At 36.5% G+C, this 23967-nt stretch overlaps 1 protein-coding gene across 1 annotated transcript in view; it reads right to left on the reverse strand.

The window, feature by feature from the left end:
• TNIP3 (TNFAIP3 interacting protein 3) overlaps nucleotides 1-22929 on the reverse strand; it is an 84203-nt gene extending 61274 nt beyond the window's left edge. The window contains exon 1 of the mRNA XM_008969488.4: nucleotides 22850-22929. Coding sequence (XP_008967736.3) covers nucleotides 22850-22917 — 68 coding nt within the window. The 5' untranslated portion in view covers nucleotides 22918-22929. The remainder of the gene's footprint in view (nucleotides 1-22849) is intronic.
• Nucleotides 22930-23967: the final 1038 nt, after the last annotated feature.

Genomic DNA, 23967 nt, shown 5'->3' on the forward strand with positions numbered 1-23967 from the left:
ATAAGAAATGGGATCTTTACATAATTTCATACTCCTACCACCAAGTATGTAATGAATACTAGGGGAAATGTAAAAGAATAACGCTACATTGGGGAATCTTGGCAGGTACCACTTTAATCAAATGATCAAGGTTAAAATCACCTGTAATGAGAAAAATCCAAACTATGATCATATGACAAGATGCATAAAAAAAGTTTCACATCTGTAATATTCTTGCCAAGATTATACAACCTGAATCTAATTACAAGGAAACATTAGCCAAAAGAAAATTGAGAGACATTCTACAGAATATCAAGCCTATAATATTCCAGAGTGTCAGGTCATGAAAGTTAAGCCAAGACTGAGAAACTGACCCAGATTGTAAGAGAATAAAATTTATGAAAACTAAATGTAATGTAAGATCCTGGATTGGAGCCTTTTTTATGCAAAGGATATTAATAGGATAATTGGCAAAACCTGAATGGAGTTTGAGGATTAGATGTAGTAGTGTATCGATGTTCATTTTCTGATTTTGATGGTTATCTTGTGGTATATCCTTGTTTAAGGATATGCATACTAAATCATCCAGTGGTACCTTTTTAAAATTTTTTTCTTTCTCACAAAGCAGACTTTAAACTTTCAGTGGTAACTTATTTCCAAATGGCTGAGGAAAAAAATATTTTTGTGCACTTCTTAAAAATTTTTTGATAAGTTTAAAATTATTTTATAAGTGCAAAAAAGCAATTAAAATATTAAACCTAAAAGATAAGATCTGATTTGATCTTAAAATTATCTTTTGCTCAATGTAGAAATTATTTTATAAAAATGAAATTAGCATTTCATTATGTAGCAGGAACTAAGATGCAGACCAATAAATCTTTCTTGGGGTTTACGAAATTAGTGCAAACCAAAGCAACTAAGATGATTTAGTTTTAGTTTTGTTTTTCTAAAAGGATGTGGAGGAAGAGCATTTGTGTGCATCATATTACTGTGATGGCGTATTCTAGCCCAAGGATTCTAGAAAATGAAATGAAATACTCCCATCATAATATTTAAAGTTCAAATAGTAAAAAACACAAAATAAACAAAACCCCTAAACCTTGAGTGTCTTCATCTTTGCTCTATTTAATGGCTGGCATTTCACCTCCCTGTGGACTTCTCATAATAAACAAATAGGCTCTGTTGGAATCCTCAGATTATAGAAACTTGCTTTTGGAAATATGAGTGAGTGCTAATATCCATGAACAATAGAAAAAAAAAACGTACACACACACAGACTTCTTCTCAGCAGGGTAGAGTGGCTCATGCCTGTAATACTAGCACTCTGGGAGGCCAACGTGGGTGGATCACCTGAGGTCAGGAGTTCGAGACCAGCCTGGTCAACATGGCAAAACCCTATCTCTACTAAAATTACAAAAATTAGCCTGGCATGGTGGCAGGTGGCTGTAATCCCAGCTACTCAGGAGGCTGAGGCAGGAGAATTGCTGGAACCCCGGAAGCAGAGGTTGCAGTAAGCCAAGATTGTGCCACTTCACTGCAGTGCAGCCTGGGTGAAAAAGCAAAAAAAAAAAAAAAAAAAAAAACTTCTCCATTAAGTCAATAAATATTTTTTAAAAACGTCTTTGAGTAACCCCCATACACCTTCAAAATCAACTGTCTATATGCTCATAATTTCAGATGGGATTATAGAAGGAAGAAATGTGCATATAAGGGAATTTTTAAAATTATTCTTTAAACAACAGTGGTATGAGCCTTGACATCAGACAGCATCACATGGATTAAAATGGAATTATATCACAGCATTACCTTTGGCTAGAAAAGTTATAAAACCCAAGTATTATGGACCTTGTTTATTTATTTCTGATTATAGAGAGTGGACCATTTTTTCACAGGTGAAATATCAAAAACATTGGGTTCTCTTTGTTTATTATAACATGTCAAACAATCGAATTCAGATGGGAATTAACAAGGGTCATGACAATGTGAGAGACCAGGAAATTAAAAGTTATTTGTATTAAAATTGTTTGGAATAAAATTGTTTGTTGTTCTTCATAATCCTCTTTATATGATTGACATAAAAGCAAATCTAGTGTTTGTAGTAATGCAGCTATACAAAGGCTAGAAGACAAATTCCTAAAACTCGGTAAGTTAGATTACTTGGCAGCAATGGCAAGTCTGACTATAGCTGGCATTTCAGAAATAAACTGACCAGGGCTGATAGCATTCGGTAGTAAGAACAAGGACCAGCAGGGAGTGAAGTGAACTGGTTTTGTGAGTGATGACAGGATGAATGGGAAACAGTAGCATTCTGCTAAATAAATGACATTTACACTCACGTTGCTGATGCTTGTAGAAATACATACAAACAAACAGACCTCCTGCCCAGACTAGTCACAGTGATGGCAGGATTCATGGAGCCAGGCACTGCATTAAACACCATACTCTTGATTTTATTAAGTCTTCAGAAGGCCCTTTTAAGGTGGAAACTGTCTCCCTGTTCTTAGAGTTGAGGAAACTGAGACTCACAGAGATTAAGTAATTTGCTCACGGTGAGCTCTTAACCACTGCATTTACTCAGGAATAAATGATCCATTTTCTGTACTCAGAAATAAATTGACAAGGTCCACAATACTTTCTTTTTATAGCTTTTGTGTCTAAAACTAATATTGTGATAAAAATCCATTTTAAACCTGTGTTTGTAAATTGCTAAAGGTAAAGAATTAAGACAGATCAACTAGTGATAATGGTAGAGGTAGGTCTTTTTAATAAGTTTTTTCCTGTAACAAGTATGGGTTTTTTTTAAGTTAGAAAATAAATCAACGAATATAATATTTGGCTCTAAAGAGCTAAAATTCTGCAATTGGTATAGGAAGCAATTGTGTGTGGTTGACTATGTAATAGAAATCATAACAATTAAATGTGAAATTCCCAGTTTGGAAAACCAAAGAATTTGTCACATTTTTTTTAATGGAATTACAAATTACCTGAGATATAAAGTATATACAGCTTTGAAGATGAAAAAAATTAACAATTGCTTAGTAATATACATTAATACCAAAGATAACTATAAATATTTAGCAAAGGCTCAACAAACGCTGAATAAATAAATAAATAGAAAAAGCAAGTACTTTAATCTTCTGTATAAAGGTTTTTATAATAATTGTTATAATAATACAATTTCAACGTAGAAAATTTAAAATAAAATTATGATAGATTTGCTTCTATTTTCTTTCTATTTATATACGTATTTTTAAAATTGAGATTACAGATACATAGTGTTTTATATTTTATTTTTTCTGATTAGTGTTTTATCAGTCATTAAAAAAACATAAGAAATTAAATTCTCCTTCTTTTACTCAAAGAACCATGGGTAGAATAAGAATTCAGTTCAAAGCATTCAAGAACAAACACAAATAGACTTGACTCAAAGTCTTAATGAACTTAAAAAAATACAATGTGTTAAATACATCAAAAATGGGAAAAAAATCAATTAGAAAGCAGTGGGCTATTTATCAGTGCAATATAAAAGTTGTACTCATAAATTACAAGCAGATGGCTGCTAAGAGTTAAGAAACTTGTTGTTTAGCTTTACTGTTAAAGACTTTGGATGTTCTTACATGAATGCTCTCTTTAAGAACACCTAAATCCTGCCGGGCACAGCAGCTCATGCCTATAATCCCAGCGTTTCGGGAAGCTGAAGCGGGTGGATCACCTGACGTCAGGAGTTCGAGACCAGTCTGGCCAACATGGTGAAACACCTTCTCTGCTAAAAATACAAAAATTAGCTGGGCGTGGTGGCGGGCGCCTGTAATCCCAGCTACTTGGGAGGCTGAGGCAGGGGAATCGCTTGAGCTTGGTGGCGGAGCAGAGATTGCAGTAAGCCGAGATCAGGCCACTGCACTCCAGCCTGGGTGACAGAGCGAGACTCTGTCTCAAAAAAAAAAAAAAAAAAGAACACCTAAGTTCAAGCTAAAATACACATTTGAAGTATTTAAATTTTTTAAATAAAAATGAAGAATCGAAGAGAGTAATGAGAAAGAGATTATCTTTAACATGTAAATCTATTCCAAACCTAGCTGGAAAACTAAACATAAACAAAAAACTGGGAATTACCCAAGAATTCTGAAGCAATTTGGGGGCAAATTTAGAAATCCTCCTCAAAATACATTAGCCACCATGAAAGAGAAATGAAGATTGTTGGTATTATTCTTGTTAATAAGGAGAGCCATATAAGAAAGTCAAAGTCCTTATCAGTGAGCAATGGAATGTCATGGTATAGATTCACTACTATTCAAGTGTTTTGCACTATGGAAAGAAAAGTTTCTGTAATGACGAATCTTGCTTGACTGAATAAATACACGTGAAAGATTCACTGATATTACAGGCAAAGGCAATTTTAAATATTGAGTAACTATGAAAATGTTCATCATGTTTTTAAAAATAGATCCTAGAAAAGAACTAGAGGATGTGGATAATAGATGTGTTTCTGAGTGAGTATAAATATTTGTTCTTTCTTAAGGACCTTGGCTAGGAGAAGTTTCATTCTTGTTTTTTTTTAGAAATTACTTGTAAGAGAAAGTAAGCAATGACATTTTTAGGACTTTTCAAACCAAAATGCTAAAGCAAAAGGAATAAGCTACAGAGAAAATGCACAAATTTATAGGAATAGGCTGAAAAGTAGCACATGACCTTCACTGTAAAGAATTGCATTTAGAGAAGAAAATAACCCAAAACATATGGATTTGATATATATAGCATAAACTTTCTGGTGCAAAGAGGTTTACAAGGCATTTAGATTGTTTGCTTATGAAATCATTCTCACAGAGCTACAGTGCAAAATTTCTTAATGACTAGATTTTATCATTCATTTGGCAAATAACAACTGAGCACCTATTATGGGCCAGATGCATTTCTTAGTGGTGAGCATATTATGTCAATGAACAAAACAGAAAAAAAATCCCTGTTTTCATGGAGCTTACATTTCAAGGTTTCTGTTGAAAACAACAAAAACTATAGCATTATTTTGCCTCTAAACAAACTTATAGTGAATTTACCCTCAAGTTCCTTAATAAATATGGCTTGAAAGATCTAGTGAAGGCCAACTCAACTGATCAAGAAGATGGGTTGCCTTAAGGCAAAATTTTTAAAAGTTGGTTTATGTGTTTGGAAAATATAAGTTCAAAGAGAGTGTTAACAAAATCATGGAATATATTATGAGAACAAGCTGTTCTTTCAAAGTAATGATGGCCTGAGCTGTCATAAAATATACATATAGCTCTGAGGTATTTAAAATTTTTAAATAAAAATGAAGAATTAGGGAGGATAATGAGAAAGAGACTGCCTTTAACATGTAAACCTTTAAAAGAGATCTTTGAAAAGGGTATAGATCCTCTTGGATGGCCAGAGACACAAAGTTGTAAACAATTAAGAGGAAGTTTAGTGAAATCCTAAAACCAACCAAACAAACAAAGGGACTTGAGAAAACTCAGATGTGACATGGCAGGTCCAGCTGAAAGCATTGAGCAAGGAGAGAGAGTGGATAGATAATTCGAAACAAAAAACAAAGCAAAACAAAAAACAAAACCAGAAAATTTAGGGAAACCTGGGACACACTCATGGAAATGGTGGCGACACAACTTCAGGGAACCAAGAAGGGATGGATGCTAGAGCTGGGAAACTGTTAGCAAAATACTGATAATATCTACAGCACACTAAGCTTCAAGATATCCTATAAAGCTAGTTGTTACTTAGACAGCAGTTTGCACTTAAAAGAAGTCGGACATGAGGTCTATAAGAAAGCAATATTACTATGTTTCTAGCCCAGAAATACCCCTTTCTGGCAGAGGTAGATGGGCAGGAAAAACAAGGTCTTCAAAGGCCCTGGTTATGAGCAGGGATCAATGAATGGGAGGAGGAAGTGACGCCTGGGAACCATTGATTAAAGATTTCAACCCATGACAAGCTGAGAGATCTGAAATTAAGCTTATCACTGAATTGATCTTTATCTCCCACATTCCTCTATTCTTCACTGGAATTAAGAATAGTGTGTGCGCCAAGCTTCAACAGCCTGAGAAGAATGGCCTGGAGAAGAGAAAGCTGATCATGTAAACACAAATTCACAATGCCCAGAATAGAGGCATCATTCTTTTGGTACCCTCAGATAAGAAAGGAAACCAAGGAAGCCTAATCTTTTCAAGTGGCATCAGAGTAGGTAACTTGTCAGGGTAGGTACCTGAGGACGGTTGTGTAGGTTGCTGTGTAACAGCACATGGCTTAGGAGCGAAGGCTGGGATACAGCCCATTCTCTACTTGCCCAGCCAAGACACCTCGTGTGGGGCTGCATATGCCCAGAAGAAAGGGTGCTTTTTTCTCAATTACACAAAGGCACTACACAAGCTAGCATTGTCCTGGGAACTGCATCCCCTCAAAAACCACGGTCAGAGGCAGAGCCCTTACCTGTCAATATTGAGATGGCATTTGGCATTTCTTTCTTTTGTGTGTTGCAACACTGTGACCACGTTCACTGGGTTCCTTTACTGCCCCTAGATGGGCACAGACATGCTAAAGGAGCTTCCTCTTGCCTTGGTTCTCACCCAAATAGGTAACACCAACCACCCCTGAGAATGCTGAACAATGGGTTCACCGAGACAACTGCAGAAGAGTTTCGACAGAGATGCTACAAAATTACAAATTCCTTTTTGCATAATCCACTAAGAAGAGGAATATTTACAGTCCAAGATTTCTCAAAAACTTTATAGTAGGGCCCTCAGTAGACTTTATTTAGACACAATGTCTCAAAACTGTACCTAGTTAGAATTTGTCAGGCTGAGGGGGTTTTCCACACTTCTGAGCAACGTTTTTCATCTTTACGCAGAGCTTTGACAGTTGGCAGCTGTGGGGTCCCTGGCAGTCTCTGGATTCATAGAGACCCCCAAGCACACATACCCTGACCAGTGGGCTCCTGTGGTGCTCTTAGAAACCACCAACAAACTGCTGTCTTTTCCTATGATAGAACAATCTAGTTCAAAGAGAACTGTTGCAAACACTTAATGCCAAAGCTATTGGTTTAATGATCCTGGAGTTACTGCCAGTAATCAGGCACCTTGGCTACCTTTTTTTCAACAGATTCTTTGTTGTTGTTTATTTTTGTTTTAATTTCCCCAGAGAGCTTTTTGTTCCTTTTTATCCAGCAGATTTCTGGAACCCCAGCTCAGCTGGCCATTTCAAGTCCTCTGTTCAGGCTCTGTTAAGAGAACAAACAAAACTGTACTGGAAAATCACTAATCATGGGTAGAAATAAACCCGGAGGGAAGTGTCACAAAGTGAAACTGGCTTTTTGGATCTGCTTGGTGAGAGTGAAAGTAAAGGTCACTTTTTGGTAAGATACTCTGAATATTAGCAAAAGTGGAACTGTGTGCTGGGGAAGAGAGTAGGAGTTGAAGGTCAAGGGGAACTTTGGTGGCTGCAATAACCATGATTAATTTATGAATGGACTCTAAGCTATGTAAATGGATGCTTCTGATGAGTCTGGATGAGTAGGGGGCAGGAAAGAAAGTTTTGAGGTATGAGGAAAGTCCAGAAAACATGCTAATCAAATGTTCCATGAAAGGGGACAACTGAGTGGCCCTACTGATGCTTTATTTAGTGCTTGGAAGGACCACAGGAGGGCTTACTGCAGAAACCACAAGGACGTTCTATGCAAGATGGCGTGTGGTCAATGGCTGGCTTCTTACAGAGCAGCAGGGTCCAGAGTGGAACATCTTGTTACTAGGCATTGTTTTGTATCTCATGTGTTTAAAATTAGTTTTTAAGCATTATATTGTATGTCTCAAAATAAAACAAAACTCCCAAAATAAAAGACAATAGGTTTTCTAAGAAGACATAAATATGGTTCTACAGCATGAGTATCATGATTTTTGCCTTAGGCAAATTTAGAGCTAGAATGTTTGTAAGAGTTTTCTAGCTAAGCCTATCTAGCTTCATGCAATACATGTCTGCATGTTGTTCTCCCAGGCTTGTGTCATGATGGGAAGAACCCTGGACCTGGAATCAGAAGAGTTGTATTCTAGATTAACCAACTAGCTATGATTTGGGCAATTACTTAGCTCATTCATTTGTATATTAATTAATACACACATATTCATTTATTCAACAGTTATATATCAAGAATCTGCTATGTATCAGTACATGAGGATCACATTTTCCTCATATGTAAATTAAGGAAACTGCCTAAACTCCAACATTGAAATCATATAATTTATTTTAAATGTCACATTATTTTGAAGCATTGAGATAAAAATCTAGGTCATCTCACAAACAAATGGAAACATATCCCATGCTCATGGATGGGTAGAATCAATATTGTGAAAATGACCATACTGCCAAAAGCAATCTACAAATTCAGTGCAATTCAAATCAAAATACTACCATCATTTTTCACAGAACTAGAAAAAACAATCCTAAAATTCATATGGAACCAAAAAAAGAGCCCACACAGCCAAAGTAAAACTAAACAAAAAGAATGAATCTGGAGGCATCACAATACCCAATTTCAAACTACACTATAAGGCCATAGTGACCTGACAAAGCAGCATGGTACTGGTATAAAAATAGGCACATAGACCAAGGGAACAGAATAGAGAACCCAGCAATAAGGCCAAATATTTAGAGCCAACTGATCTTTGACAATGCAAACACAAACATAAAGTGGGGAAAGGACTCCCTATTCAACAAATGGTGTTGGAATAATTGGCTAGTCACATGTAGAAGAATGAAACTGGATCCTCATCTCTCACCTTATACAAAAATCAACTCAAGATGGATCAAAGACTTAAATAGAAGACCTGAAACCGTAAAAATTCTGGAAGATAACATTGGAAAAACCTTTCTAGACATTGGCTTAGGTAAAGACTTCATAACCAAGAACCCAAAACCAAATGCAACAAAAACAAGATAGATGGGATTTAATTAAACTAAAAAGCTTCTGCACAGCAAAAGAAATAATCAGCAGAGTAAACAGAGTGGGAGAAAATCTTCACAATCTACACATGAAACACAAGACTAATATCCAGAATCTACAAGGAACTCAAAGAAATCAGCAAGAAAAAACAGATAACCCCATCAAAAAGTGGGCTAACGACATGAATAGATAATTCCCAAAAGAAGATATAAAAATGACCAGCAAACATGAAACAATGCTCAATTCACTAATTATAAGGAAAATGCAAGTCAAAACCAAAATGTAATACCACCTTACTCCTACAAGAATGGCCATAATCAAAAAAATCAAGAAATAATAGATGTTGGCATGGATGTGGTGAAAAGGGAACACTTTTACACTGCTGTTGGGAATGTAAACTACTACAACCACTATGGAAAACAGTGTGAATATTCCTTAAAGAATTAAAAGTAGATCTACCATTTGATCCAGCAATCCTACTAATGGATATCTACCCAGAGGAAAGGAAGTCATTATATGAAAAAGATACTTGTAGAAGCATGTTTATAGCAGCACAAGTCACAACTGCAAAAATATGAAACCAGCCCAAATGCCCATCAATCAATGAGTGGATAAAGAAAATGTGATATAGATAGATAGATAGATAGATAGATAGATAGATACCATGAAATACTATTCAGCCATAAAAAGAAACAAAATAATGGCATTCGCAGCAGCCTGGATAGAATTAGAGACCATTATTCTAAGTGAAGTAACTCAAGAATGGAAAAACAAACATCATATGTTCTCACTCACAAGTGGGAGCTAAGCTATGAGAACTCAAATGCATGAGAATGATACAATGGACTTTGGGGACTCAGGGGAAAGAATGGGACAGGGGTGAGGGATAAAAGACTATACATTGGGTAGTGTACACTTTCCGGGTGATAGTGCACCAAAATCTCAGAATTCACCATTGAAGAATTACTCATATAACCAAACACTACCTGTTCCCCAAAAACCTATTAAAATAAAACATTCAAAACAACTTAGGTCATCTGATATAATACATAAACTTATTTATCAGGTTATTGGACCATGTATTTTCAAATAGTAGCCTGTTTTATTTTTTAATGGATATTTTACATTATAGAAATACACCCATTTTAACAAGCAAACATTAGAGAACACAAAAGAGTTAACAATGTTCTTGTGCTTCCTTCAGTTCCACTCTACTCTGATAATTAGTATTAACATCATTCTTCCATATTTTTCTCTGTGTTTATACAAATATAAGTAGAGTATATATACAATATATGTGTGTATATATATATACTAATACACAAAATATTTTTCTTTCTTTTTAAAATATATATATATTTTAAATTAAATATTTAATATTAAAACAAATATTGTATTATATATAACTCTGCTATTTGGTTATTTTGCATTTATGAAAAAATCTCTAACTATTCCTTCAGTTCATACATATTGCTCTAATTATTTTAAATAGCCAAATAATATTTGAAAATTATGAATGGGCCAAATTTACTTTGTGAAAGAAAAATAAATCTTAGGGCCCAAAATCTCGAAGCTAAAGGGTAAAGTCAAGCTGGAAACTGCTTAGGGCAAACCTGCTTCCCAATCTATTCAAAGTCACCCCTTTGTTCATGGAGATAAATGCATATCTGATTGCCTCATTTGGAGAGGCTAATCAGAAAGTCAAAAGAGTGCAACCATTTGCCTCTTATCTACCTATGACCTGGAAGCTCCCTACCCACTTCAAGTTGTCCTGCCTTTTTCAGACCAAACCAATGTTTGTCTTACATATATTGATTGTTGTCTCATATCTTCCTAAAATGTATACAATCAAACGGTGCTCTGACCACCTTGGGCACATGTCATCAGGACCTCCTAAGGCATGCATCCTCAACCTTGGCAAAATAAACTTTCTAAATTAACTGAGACCTGTCTCAGATTTTCAGGGTTCACAACTTAATCATTTCTCTATGATGGAATAGCAAGTTGTTTCTAATTACTTTTTCCTCTTGATGTCACTACAATCAATGCACAATAGAAATACCTGTCTAGATATATTCTTACATACTAGTATTTTATTTATATAGAATAGATTTACCAATGTTAGATTGTTTGGTCCAAGGGTATGGACATTAAAACTTTTAATAGTGCTTCTTGGTTATTTTCTAAATTGGCTACAATAATTTTCATTTCTATCAGCTATGTGTAAGAATTCTTATTTTCCTACAACTGAAGTCAGTCCTAGGTGTTATTGGTATTTTTGCCAACCAAAGAATTCCATTGTTTTAATTTGTATTTTCCTAATTACCAGTGATATTGATCATATTTCAGTATGTTCATTATTCATTTGCTTTTCTCTTCCGTAATTGTTCATTCTGGTTCTTGACTGATTTTTCATTATGGGTGTCTTTTCCCTTTCCCATTTGTAGTAGTTCTTTGTCTAGTTAGCATTTTAACAGGTAATAGGTGTCATAGAAGAAATATAGAGCAATGTAAGTGGAATCAGGGTTATGAGGTGTTAGCTGGGGAGATGGGAATTGCAATTTTAAATGGAGTGATCAAAGGTGGGACTTATTGAAAGGTGACAATTGAGCAAGGAGTGAAGGAGGTGTAGTATGGGCCATGTGGCTTATTGGGGAAAGAGCATTCCCTGTAAAGGTAGCCAGTGCAAAATCTCTAAGGCTAGAGCTTGTGTGGTTTTTCCAACATACAGCAAGAAGGAAAATATGGCTGGAGTTGGGGGAGTAAGAAGGGGGGTTGTAGCAGATTACACCAGAAAGGTAAAAGGGAGCCAGCTCAAGGAGGTTCGTGGGCATTGTAAAAACTTTGCATTTTACTCTGAGTGAATGGGGGTTTTCAGCAAAGGAGGGATATGATATGACATAGTTTGGAAAGATCACTCTCGTTGGTGGGTTTAGAACAGCCTGTAGGGAAGCATGGGTAAAGGTACTGAGACAGTTTAAGAAGCTCTTGAAATTATGCAGGCTAGGGATGCTAGTGGTTTGGACAGAATGGTAGTGAGGGATGTGGAGAGAAAAGGTGGGATTCTGGGCATAATTTGAATTTAGCCAGTAGGAGGGAAAAGGGAAAGAGAGAAAAAGCTCAAGGATGCCTCCAAGTTCTTTCAGGTTAAGAAACTGGAAATAATAAAGTTGCCCTTTACTGAGACAGTGTATTAGTCTGTTCTCATGCTGCTATGAAGAAATACCTGAGACTGGGTAATTTATAAAGGAAAGAGGTTTAATTGACTCACAGTCCTGCATGGCTGGAAAGGCCTCAGAAAACTTACAATCATGGCAGAAGGCAAAGGGGAAGAAAGGCACCTTCTTCACAGGATGGCAAGAAGGAGAAGTGCCAAGTAAAGGGGGAAGTCCCCTTGTAAAATCATCAGATCTCTTGAGAACTCACTCAAAATCATGAGAACAGCATGGGGGTAACTACTCCCATGATTCAATTACCTCCCACTGGATCCCTCCCACAACACCTGGGAATTATGGGAACTACAATTCAAGATGAGATTTGGGTGGAGACATAGCCAAACAATATCAGACAGGGAAGACCAAAAGAAGAGCAAACTTAGACTAGTCTTAGGAGATTCTTACTTGGGACGTCTTTTAGACTTCTCAAGTAGACATGTTGATTAGGTAGATGAATACACAAGTCTTAATCAAAATGAACCTTTTGCTAAACACTTTGCATGCGTTATCTCATTTAATCCTCACCTTAACACAATTAGGAAGGAGCTGTTATTCCCTGATCCTCGGTTAAGTTAAATTTGATGATAATCAACTTGTTCCTTAAAAATAATCTGTAAATTATTCATTATGCTCACATGAATTTTATCATAAATTTATTGTTCTGACTTTTAAAATATAAATGTATTTAAAGGTGTTGAGATGTTACATTTGTATATATTTTGTGTGTGTGTGTGTGTGTGTGTGTGTGTGTGTGTGTTTTATCTTTTCTTTTCTTTTTTGAGGTCTCCCTCTGTCACACAGGCTGAAGTGTAGTGGTGCAATCACAGCTCACTAGCCTCAGCCTTCCAGACTCAAGAGATCCTCCCACCTCAGCCTCCTGAGTAACTGAGACCACAGCAGCTGGGACTACAGGTGCATGTCACCATGCTCAGCTAATTTTTTCTTTTTTTGTCTTTTAATACAGATGGGGTTTCACCATGTTGCACAGGCTGCTCTGAAACTCCTGGACTCAAGGGATCCATTTGCCTCAGCCTCCCAAAGTGCTAGGATTACAGGTGTGAGCCACTGAGCCCGGCCATGTTTTATTTCTTGCACTAAGCTCCTGAGGGTACAGAGCTACCTAATTTTGAATTCATGGGAGTTGTACATGAATTCAAAGGTCAACTTTTCAATTTAAAATAGAAATAAGTTCAAATATAGACTCCAAAGGGCAAACAGCTAAGGCAAAAAAATGTGATCAGGTAGAGGAAAATGTTTTCATTGGAAAAAAAAAGTCATGGAAGATCATATTAGTGAAAATATAGTACGTGTGATCTTGGGTTCTTTGTTTTGTTTTGTTTTGCTTGCTGTTTATTTGTTGCTGTTGTTAACGACTGGAAATTGAAGAAGAGGAAGGAAGCCTGAATATTCAGAGAATTGTTCAAAAGTACAGAAAAAAAGCCTCAAGATCAGTAAAAAACAATGATCAATGACATATTTTAACTCAAAGCATAAAATAGACATTAAGCATTGACAGCTGTAAAGCAGAAACTTCTAAATTAAAAAGAGCAACTAACAAGTCCCAAGACAATCAAGAAAATTCCATTAAGTTTAAATCTATTAAAGTTTCATAGAAACCAGGATATGTCAATGAATGATTTATAATAGTTAAATGTTAATGGATTAGGCAATTAATTATATGCAGATGCTATATATCTTTAAATCTTACTTTCTGTATTATTTCATAATTTCAGTGATGTTTAAATGCTTTATTTAACTACTTTAACACTGACTTAAGGTATTAGTTAATAAAAACAATTAGCCTGCAGATTTGGGGCATGGCAGCCACACAGAGGAGAGCAATTTAGACAAGGAGACCAAAAATTTGAAACTGCCTTTACAAAAATTATAACTGAGAAAACTATGACAGTGAAAGAGATCTGACCTAACTGATTCCATCTTGCTTCTAACCTCCAAGCTGACTTTATTCACTCCTGGATGTAGGCCAAACTAACTTTGGGAAGAATTTAGTTTATAGTTTAACTTTGAAACAAAGATGATAACAACCTGATATGGTTTGGCTGTGTCCCCACCCAAATCTTATCTTGAATTGTACTCCCATAATTCCCATGTGTTATGGGAGCCACCCAGTGGGAGATAATTTGAATGATGGGGGTGGTTTCCCCCATACTGCTCTTGTGGTAGTAAATACGTCTCATGAAATCTGATGGTTTTATCAGGGGTTTCCGCTTTTTCATCTTCCTCATTTTCTCTTGCCACCGCCATGTAATAAGTGCCTTTCGCCTCCTGCCATGATTCTGAGGCCTTTCCAGCCATGCGGAACTGTAAGTCCAATTAAACTTCTTTTTCTTCCCAATCTCAGGTATGTCTTTATCAGCAGCATGAAAATGAACTAATATACAACCCTTTCCCAAAATAAACCCCCTTCTACCTGGGGACCAGACTGCCTCTATAGGACTAATAAATTATCCACAGAATTAGAAATTATGGTTTAGGAGTCATGCAGCCAGAGACATCAAGATTCGAAATCTCCCCAGTTGCTCCTAGGGGTAACATCACTATTGTAAAACCCAAGAAGAGATATTTTACAGACCCTGAACTCAATGTGTCGGCTGGAGCCACCCAGATCAATAAACTGATTCATCTGGTCTTGTGGCCCCCACCCAGGAACTGACTCAGCACAAGAGGGCAGCTTCAAATCCGTATGATTTCATCTCCAACCTAACCAATCAGCACTACCCATGTCCCAATCCCCTACTCATCAAATTATCCTTAGCCCTGATCCCTGAATTTTCAGGGAGACAGATTTGAGTAAGAATAAAACTGGTCTCTCATTCAGCTGGCTATGCCTGAAATAAATCCTTTCTTTATTACAATTCCTCTGTCTTGATAAGTTGGCTTTGTCTAGGTAACAGGCAAGGAGAATCCATTGGGCTGTTACAAGTGGGTGTGATATAATAAAAAATACATTCTTTGTCTCTGGTTCCTGGCACAGAGCTTCTGATACCCTTGGAATTTCTTAAGTGATAAGAATGACTGTCTCTTGTTATTTTAACTATACAGTCCTCTGGACTACACCTAAGTTATGCTAATGAAGTCTGTCAGGGTGGAATCCATGGAGAGCTTCAGGGTGGGGCCGCCAGAAAGATCAAATTTGTGATTAGAAGGTAAGAACTTTCAGCCCCATTCCCCAATCTCCAGGAAGGGGAGGGAGCTCCCCAATCTCCAGGAAGGGGAGGGAGCTCCCCAATCTCCAGGAAGGGGAGGGAGCTGGACATTGGGATGTAAATACTCTTTTAAAAAATTTATGTCTACTGGGTTCAGTATGGATATAAATACTCTTGAGCAAGGAGATTTGGAAAGCTTCCTGGTTGGTAACACATTGATGTGCTGGGAAGATGGCAGGTTTGTTAAGGGCAAGGACGCTGTGTGACAGCATCCCCATGCCTCACCCTTTGGATTCTTTTCATCTGGCTGTTCCTGAGTTGTATCTTAAAAATAAACTGGCAACGTGTGTTTCCTGAGTTCTGTGAGTCCTTCTCATGAATTACCAAATCTGAGGATGGGGTTGTGGTAACCTCTGAATTTGTAGCATGTTGGTCAGAAGTATGGGTGGTCACTGGACTTATAACTGGCCTCTGAAGTGTGGGCAGTCTTGTGGGACTGAGGCCTTAACATGTGGGGTCTGTACTAACTTCTGGTAGTGTCAACACCAAATTGAATTATTGGACACATAGTTGGCATGGAGAGTTGCGGGAAAAAAACTACGCATTTGTGGTCAGAAAAAAGATGTCACACTGGGTATAATGGATGCTTAAATGAACTCAAGCAAGCAGCATTATTCCTAGAAGGAACAGTGAGCCCAGAGGAAATAATTAGGCTCCAGATTAGCCTTGTAAATTCAGACCAATAAAGTTATGGCAAATATCACACATATTTGTACCTCTGAAGCTCCATTAAACAAATACAGAAGATTCAAGATCTTCTATTTTTTATTCCAAATAGGAAGAGATAAATATCAATTATATTATTTTATTGATGTTTTATTGATCATTTTAGTTATGCAACTTTTATTCACTCACTCAACAAATATTTATTGAAGTTTGCTGCAGGCCAAGAACTATTCTACGTACTTCTTATGGTATATTTCTTACTGTAAAAAACTAGTTGGTGGCACATTTTTCTAGTAATGTATAGAGTTTTGCTGAATTTTACATGAGTGCTTCTAAGAAAAGAGAAAATTATTAAAATTTGAAGTATTTTTAAGGTTTTAGAGTAAATGACTTACCTAAGAAGCGTGATTTGAACTCAGGGAGTCTGACTCAAGAAACCACACTCTTAACCATAATACTGATTTTAAATGGTGTCATTGAGATAGTGGATGCTCTTCACTTCTAAATAAATAAGAACTTTTGCTATCAGCTTTGCTCAGAAGGGTAGGTATGAGGTACCCTGAGCCCACGGATGAAAAGGTATTTCACCATCCTTTAATGAATTATAATTTATAATAAAGAAAGGAAAAATTACTCTTACATAGAGATAAAATAAGTCCTTGTTTTCTGGAACATTTTTTAATAGCCTGAAGTTGAATCAGGTTTAGTAATGATATCTTGAATAACAGAAGTATTGGTGGTCCCCTAAGGGAATATCTTCTAATATATTGCCTGGACTTCTAGATGTTTATTAGATATTAATAGCTGCTTAAGCCAAACTCCTTCACACAGCCTCTGAAATCATTATAGATCAACAAGAAAAGCAAATAAAATCCTTATTAAGTACCTGTAGCATAAATAGTGTCTTAGTCTTCTTGAGTTGCCATAAGGAAACAGCATAGATTGGGTGTAAACAATGGGTATTTATTTCTCACAGTTCTGAAGGCTGGGAAGTTTGTGAGCAAGGTGCCAGCAGGTAGGTTTCATTCTAAGGCCTCTTTTCAAGGCTTGCAGTGTGCTCAAATGACCTCTTCTTTGTGCATGTGTGGAGAGAGACAGCAAGCTCTCTGGTGTCTCTTTTTATAAGGGCACTAATCCTATTGTACCAGAGCCCCACCCTTATGACTTCACTTAACCTTAATTACCTCCTAAGGGCCCTATCTCCAAATGCAGTCACATTGGGGTTTAGGAGTTCAACATACGAATTTAGGGGGACACAATTCAGTCCCACTGTTGTGTTCTAAAACAAAGTATGAGGTAGCACAGCAAAAAATGAAAAGAAAAAAGAGAAATCATCAAATGGTTTGGATCTGAAAATAAATATTATTTTGCATTTTAGTATGCTGGTATTTTCTGTCATAATTGAAAACCCTGATCTGGTAATATAAAGAAAATAAAGGAACTTACATGGTTAGAACAATGAAAATAACTGGACTTGGAAAGCAGAAATGCCCCTGACATAGAAATATTTCCTAGATGTGAAACTGAAAAGTGATTCTCTAGTTCAGTTGGCTTGGAAAGAGGGGTGATGTGTGATTTAAATAATTATGATCCAATTTAACTAACAGAGCAGAATATTTAGAATATGAAGTGACAGCTAGAGTCTTATGTCAATATAAATACTAGCAAATGATATAAAATACTAAAAAGAGGAATAAAAAGGTATTCGAAACAAATCCTCAATGTAACCTGCCTACTCTCTAAACTCATATTTGAACAGAGACATAAGTAGTATCCCAAGCCAAAGCCTACAAGGGATGAAAACCCAACTCACTGAGGATATTACATTTAAATTTTCAATTTACGTGAAGGAATAAAAACAAAAAGATTCAAACCAAAGCCAAATTGAATTTTCCAAACTCTAGTCTCTTCATTTCCCCCATTATTTCTTCACTTAGTGCATTTACACAAATTCCTGTCAGAGTAGCACAGAGAGTTGTGAATTTGGTATTTCCAAATTGCCCTGAAAACTAGAATTTTACTAATGCAATACCTTCTATTATATTAACTGGCTTTGAAAGTGCTTCAAATTTAAGCCACAGAAATGGAATGTACTGCCATGGAGGGTCTGTATATTGAATTATCAACTCAGAGGAGATGTTTTCAGCATAAACTCTGAGGCCTTCTGCAAAAAGAGAGCAACTCCTTAGAGTTACCACACACAGAAAGGACAGATTTAAAATTCATTCAGCTGGCTGCAGGTTGTCTGTGGCCTGCCTGGGGCCTCCTACAGACCTCCAAGCAAGCTCTGTGCCACCACAGCTTTTACCAAAGACATTTCCATGGAGGTAAAAGCTGAGTGATTTCCAGTCTCTAGACACACAAATTTTATGCTGGTACCAGTACTTCCCAGAAAAATGCTAAGTTGATTCTTGGGAAAATTCTAATTTGGTATTCTTTTCAACAACATCTCCCAAACACTTTCTAGCATACAGTAATAGCCTTACAAGTGATTTCTACATTGAATCCAAGAGTTTATGCAAGCATAAAGTGTTCAAGGCAGACAGAACAAAAGGTGTACTCTAAATATCTTCTTGGACCTTCTGGATAAGGTAGGCCTCAGAATATGGAAATCTGTGTTTATCCCATGGGCGTTGTTTGCATGGAAGAGGCTTTTCTGAAATGTGCTTTACAGAGCCTGGTTCAAAGCACAAGTTGTCCCAAATCTCCTTGTCTCAAATCTCTGTGAATTTATCCATCCAATAAAACTTAATTTCATCTAATATATTACATATAAATAAATAAGGTTGAGAGACTGCTTCCTTAGTGTGGAAAGAGAAGAAACTTAGTCTATTGTCCAGAAACCCAATGTGACTTTGATGTTTATTAGTTTGAAGACATGTAATTTCTGAAAAACTAACACATTTGAATTGCAAATAAATTAGTAAAATTTATGAAAAAAATTATGATTGGTCTATGATGTTTTGCCTGTCATTAAAAATACTTATTCATCAGTGCTGCTGCTTGTTTAGTGAAAAGAAAAATACTTTTATTTAGCTCTTCAAACTATAAGTTTCTCTTCTACTTAACAAAACAATATGAATGGACGGAAGATACATTTTCAGGGATGTCTGTCTTTATGAAAAGGTGTGAGATAAACTTAACTTACCGCAACTGTATAAATAATTCTTTCTTCTGCCTTTCCAGAATAGTTTAATTTAGAGTCAGGTAAGAAGGGGGTTAAAAATAAAGAGGCCAAAAGAATTGTAAGAATGCCGATGATATCATAAAAGAGATCATTTTAGTTTTCACTTACCACATACATAGTACAACTAAAACATCTGCCTGTCACCCCATAAACATTCCTACATTTCTCTTCCTTTTACGAGAAAAAAAAATAAAGCTTTAAGGGACTTTTAATAGCCAGCAGCTGTTTGGCTGCTCAGTGTTGCATCTGGAAGAGAGTATGCTACTCACATGGAGAAAAAAAGACAAAAGTATTGTTTAATTTTCTTAATGTCCACCAATGCTTTACATAAAGACGTTTGAATGACTTGAATATGAAGAAAGACACAGAGCTCCTTAAGTGCATCTGAAATCCACCATATCGTTACCAGAAGCCATGAAAAACTGATGGCATTTGATCCTGTTTAATATTAGGTTGAATGACTGCTGTTGTGAATGAATTTAATGCCAGGTAAAAGGGTCACTTCATGAGAACACAAAGTCATCTCATTCTTCTGAGATGAGCTCTACTTCAGGCTAAAATGAATCGTAGTCGTTTTTCTTGCACGATTATAATTGTAATTTTCTGAAGGCATAATCCATTTTTTTAAAAAAAAAGACATTCTTCAGCCAGGCACGGTGGCTCATGCCTGTAATCCCAGCACTTTGGAAGTCCGAGGCGGGTGGATCACGAGGTCAGGAGGTCGAGACCATCCTGGCTAACACGGTGAAACCCCATCTCTACTAAAAATACAAAAAAATTAGCTGGGCGTGGTGGTGGGTGCCTGTAGTCCCAGCTACTAGGGAGGCTGAGGCAGGAGAATGGCATGAACCCTGGAGGTGGAGCTTGCAGTGAGTCGAGATCGTGCCACTGCACTCCAGCCTGGGCGACAGAGCAAGACTCTGTCTCAAAAAAAAAAAAAAAAAAAAAAAGACGTTCTTCTTACAATATTACCACAGGAAAGCATCTGCTTTAGAAAAATTAAAATATTAAAATGAGGAACTGGTATTACAAGACTACTTCAAAAACAGGATGACCCCAGGATCATACATGTTGAGTGGGACCACTTTCATAATAACAATATGCTTCAAAACTGTGTTAAAGGGAAATATAAAAACTATAAAACATCATGTTTACTTTGATAATCCCCCACACTGACAAACAAAATTATTCCTTCCACTCCTTTATTTTCCTTTGAAAGGAAACCTGGTGTGGCAACCATAATATCAATATGTAGGACCTAAAGCACTTCAATGAGAAAAGGAGTCAGTTCAGGAGTGATAGAGGGAAAGATGACTCAGGTGCTCACTATTCTTTTCCTGTCTTGTTCGCTCTTGCCTCTCTTCTTTATTCTTCTTTCCCACTTCCCTCAGACAAAGACATGGACCACGGCCCCTGCCTCACTGCCTCATCCCTCATCCTTCTTTCTGCACTTCCGGGTATATACACCCTAGAAGGCAACTTGAAAACCAGCTTCTGAACATTTTATATTACTATTAAAGAACCTAACCCTATCTATTTCTTTCAGAAATACAAATTTTTAACCACTGTAGAAAAAATGTTAACTACTAAATTCTACATAATTTTCATCATTGGTAAATAGAACTAAACAGTAAATTGCATTGCTGGCTGTGGAGAAGAGGCAAGAGAATGGGACTCAGGAGCTCACACAAAGTCCTCAGAATTCTCCATGTGGAAGGAAATGGCTTGTGAATGTGGAGAGGTGGCCGGGTGAGGATTGCCACTACATCTTAGAAATAATAGGTTTCTCCCTTCCTTTCTTTTTCCCTTCCTTCTTTCTTTCTTGTCTACACGGTGAAATTTTGCCAAGCATATGCTTCTGCTACCAAAGAAGGATGGGTATCATCTTTCCTAGAAGTTGTTCAACATCACATCATATATTTTTTGCTTCTGTAATGCCTATAGTATCTTAGAGGTTGTCAGTATAATAACTTCATCCTTAAATGACTCCTGTGATGTAAATTTCAATTTTACTAATATTTTATTCAAATATATATAAAACAGATCAATGCTTATTGTAGACCCACAGTCTTTGAGGGGAGTATTCTGCTGCATGTCGAGTCTTTCCGTTGAGGTAGGTAAAATCATATTGACAAGGAGAGACTTACACACCCAACACAGTTCTAGAATAATAAAGTATAGTGCACAGGAAAATGCTAAATTATATACAATTGAAGGCTAAAATGCTTGTTAAAGATACTGAATGTAATTGATTGAGGTGAATGGGAGAAATCAATATTTCTATATTTATTTGAACTTCAGATCTTTTCCCTTTCCAATTAATTTTAAACACTATTGTTAGAGTAGCCTATTGGAAATCCTTGGCTCAAAATTCTTAATGGTACCCCTTGTCAAGTCATGATTTTCATATTGAAAGTACAGATGGGCCTCTTTTAATGAAAATGTTCTCATAGAGAATCTGAGAATATGACTCCAGACACACAGGATCTCAGAACCCTAGTTTAAGAAATACTGACTTGAGAACTTGATCATTATTATTTCTTGAAATTATCTTTCACTTGAAAGGTATCACAAAATAGAATTTTTGTCTCTATAAACAGAAATATTGGCCTGTAGAATAAATTCTCAGCTATTTAGTCTCTCACTCAAGAGAGAGTATCAACTGAGTTTCCTTCTTTTTACTACACACCACCTGTGGAAGCCAAAACAAACTGTTAGTTGATCCAGACACAAATACGTGACTTTCCTACCACCACGTCTTTGTACACATTCTGCCTTCAGCTTGGAATAGCCTTTCCTTCTATTTTTCCATCTTTCTCCTGTTTCTCTTTGCCAGAAATTAGGTTAAACCACTTCTTTGTGTATTTCTATCCCAGTCTCTGGAAATCTCACTTTCCTCAGATTTCCAAGAACAGTTTATCTGTGCCTCTTTCATGAGGCAGAGCATCCTACCATATATGATGCTTAGGCATCTGCATGGCTTTTCACTTCTAAACTTCAAGCAGCTTGAGTATAGGGTCTGAATCTGATTCCTCTTCTGCAAGCAACAAGCACAATATCTTGCATGTATTAGGTGCCACATTAAAAAAAAAAAAGAAATAACTCTGAACCAACGAATAGAAGGAGGCTTTAAAAAAAACTTTGAAAGATTGATAGAATGTGGAAAGTGCCTAAGTAAGGGATTTTTTTTCATAAGGAACTCAGTAAACTTCTCACCCTCCTTCAGGTGAGCTAAGGATTAAGCAAATCAGGAGAAAAGGTACAGCAACTCCTTCAACTTACTGGTGGAATACAGTTGTTTCCTAGGAGAAAAATTTGTGCAATTACAGAAAAACCATCCACCAAGGCTTGTCAATGGAAATTTACAAATACTTTAAAAATCAAATTATCTTCATAACCTACCATGACTTTTGTCCTCTGGATAGCAATAAAAGAAAATATGTTCAGATAGATAGGCCATACTGTTACCCGTCATCTTTTCCTTTTCTATTCTATATAGCTCCATTCAGACAGCTTCTCTTCTACTCTTAATACACTATCATTGCCACAAAGCAGAAGTGCTCTAATTAGAATATTAGTATTAGAAGCATATAATCTCCAAATAAACTGTTATTACCTTTCAGAATCTTCAGATTGATTGGTGAACATTACCAGTTTATCGTCGTGTTTCTCATTTTTGTTCATGAGCCATCCACATGGAATCTAAAAGAAAAAAATATGAAGGACATGAGGCTCAGATGTACGTCAAGGGAAGTTAACTATGTCAGTCACCAAAGGAGAAAACCACCTGTTAAATGCATTTTTCATCAAAAGCCATGTTTTTATTCTCATGTCTTGTTTTCAGCCCTGCCAGACCTGAGAAGACAGACCACAAGCCTGCCTTCTGCCTAGTTTCAATGAAAGGTAAACCACTGGGTGTAAACACAGGCTCAGTGAGTTAAGGAAGAATCTCATGACAGGGAGAAATTGTCCAGGAGCAAGTAAAAGAAAGCTAGACATTCTAATACATAGAGCATGAACAGTTAAAGTTGTCAGACTGACATGTTTGTAGTTTAATTAACCCCAGTCTAGGAATGAGTTCTCCAGGAGTGCCTACTGACTCCAGGACGCCAGCAGCTTTCTTCTAGGAAGACCGCTCATGCCAGCTTTTTCTCCAATAGGAGTTTATGATTATTTCTATGATTTTCAGGGTAACAAGGGAAGTGGTAATGGGACAATGAAAAAAAAGAGAAAAAAAACTGTACTTGCGACAGAATTTGTTTCTCATTTTTTAAATTTATTATTAAGTTTCACTTAAATTTGGTGCAACTTAAGCACCAAACTGTGGACAAATATTATACAGACTACATAGTATGTCATGGGACTTACAGTAGAATCTTCAGATTGAAGAATTTGAAGATTTGTGTATGCTTTAGAAGCCAATTCCTGCAGGCAATTAACACATTTTAAATGCATCTGGAAACCACCAATTGCTGAGACCCCATCAGAAAATTTAGGAGTTAGGCCCATTGGAAACACGAAGCCAGTTTGTCTGAGTTTCAAGCATTTCTGTTTAATTGTAACAACAACCAAAAAAAAAAGTTTGTTAAAATGCTCCAGGAAAGATTCATTTCAGCTATTGGCAAGCTGGCTGTACATAGTGTTGGAGGGTGGCTTTTTATTTTGTTTTGTGTTGTTTTCGGCTTGTGACAGCTGTTTAAAAATCATCTGTTACCACCATGGTAGCCAGTTACT

The sequence above is a fragment of the Pan paniscus genome, chromosome 3 (assembly GCF_029289425.2).
Source record: "Pan paniscus chromosome 3, NHGRI_mPanPan1-v2.0_pri, whole genome shotgun sequence".
Classification (NCBI taxonomy): Eukaryota; Metazoa; Chordata; class Mammalia; order Primates; family Hominidae; genus Pan; species Pan paniscus.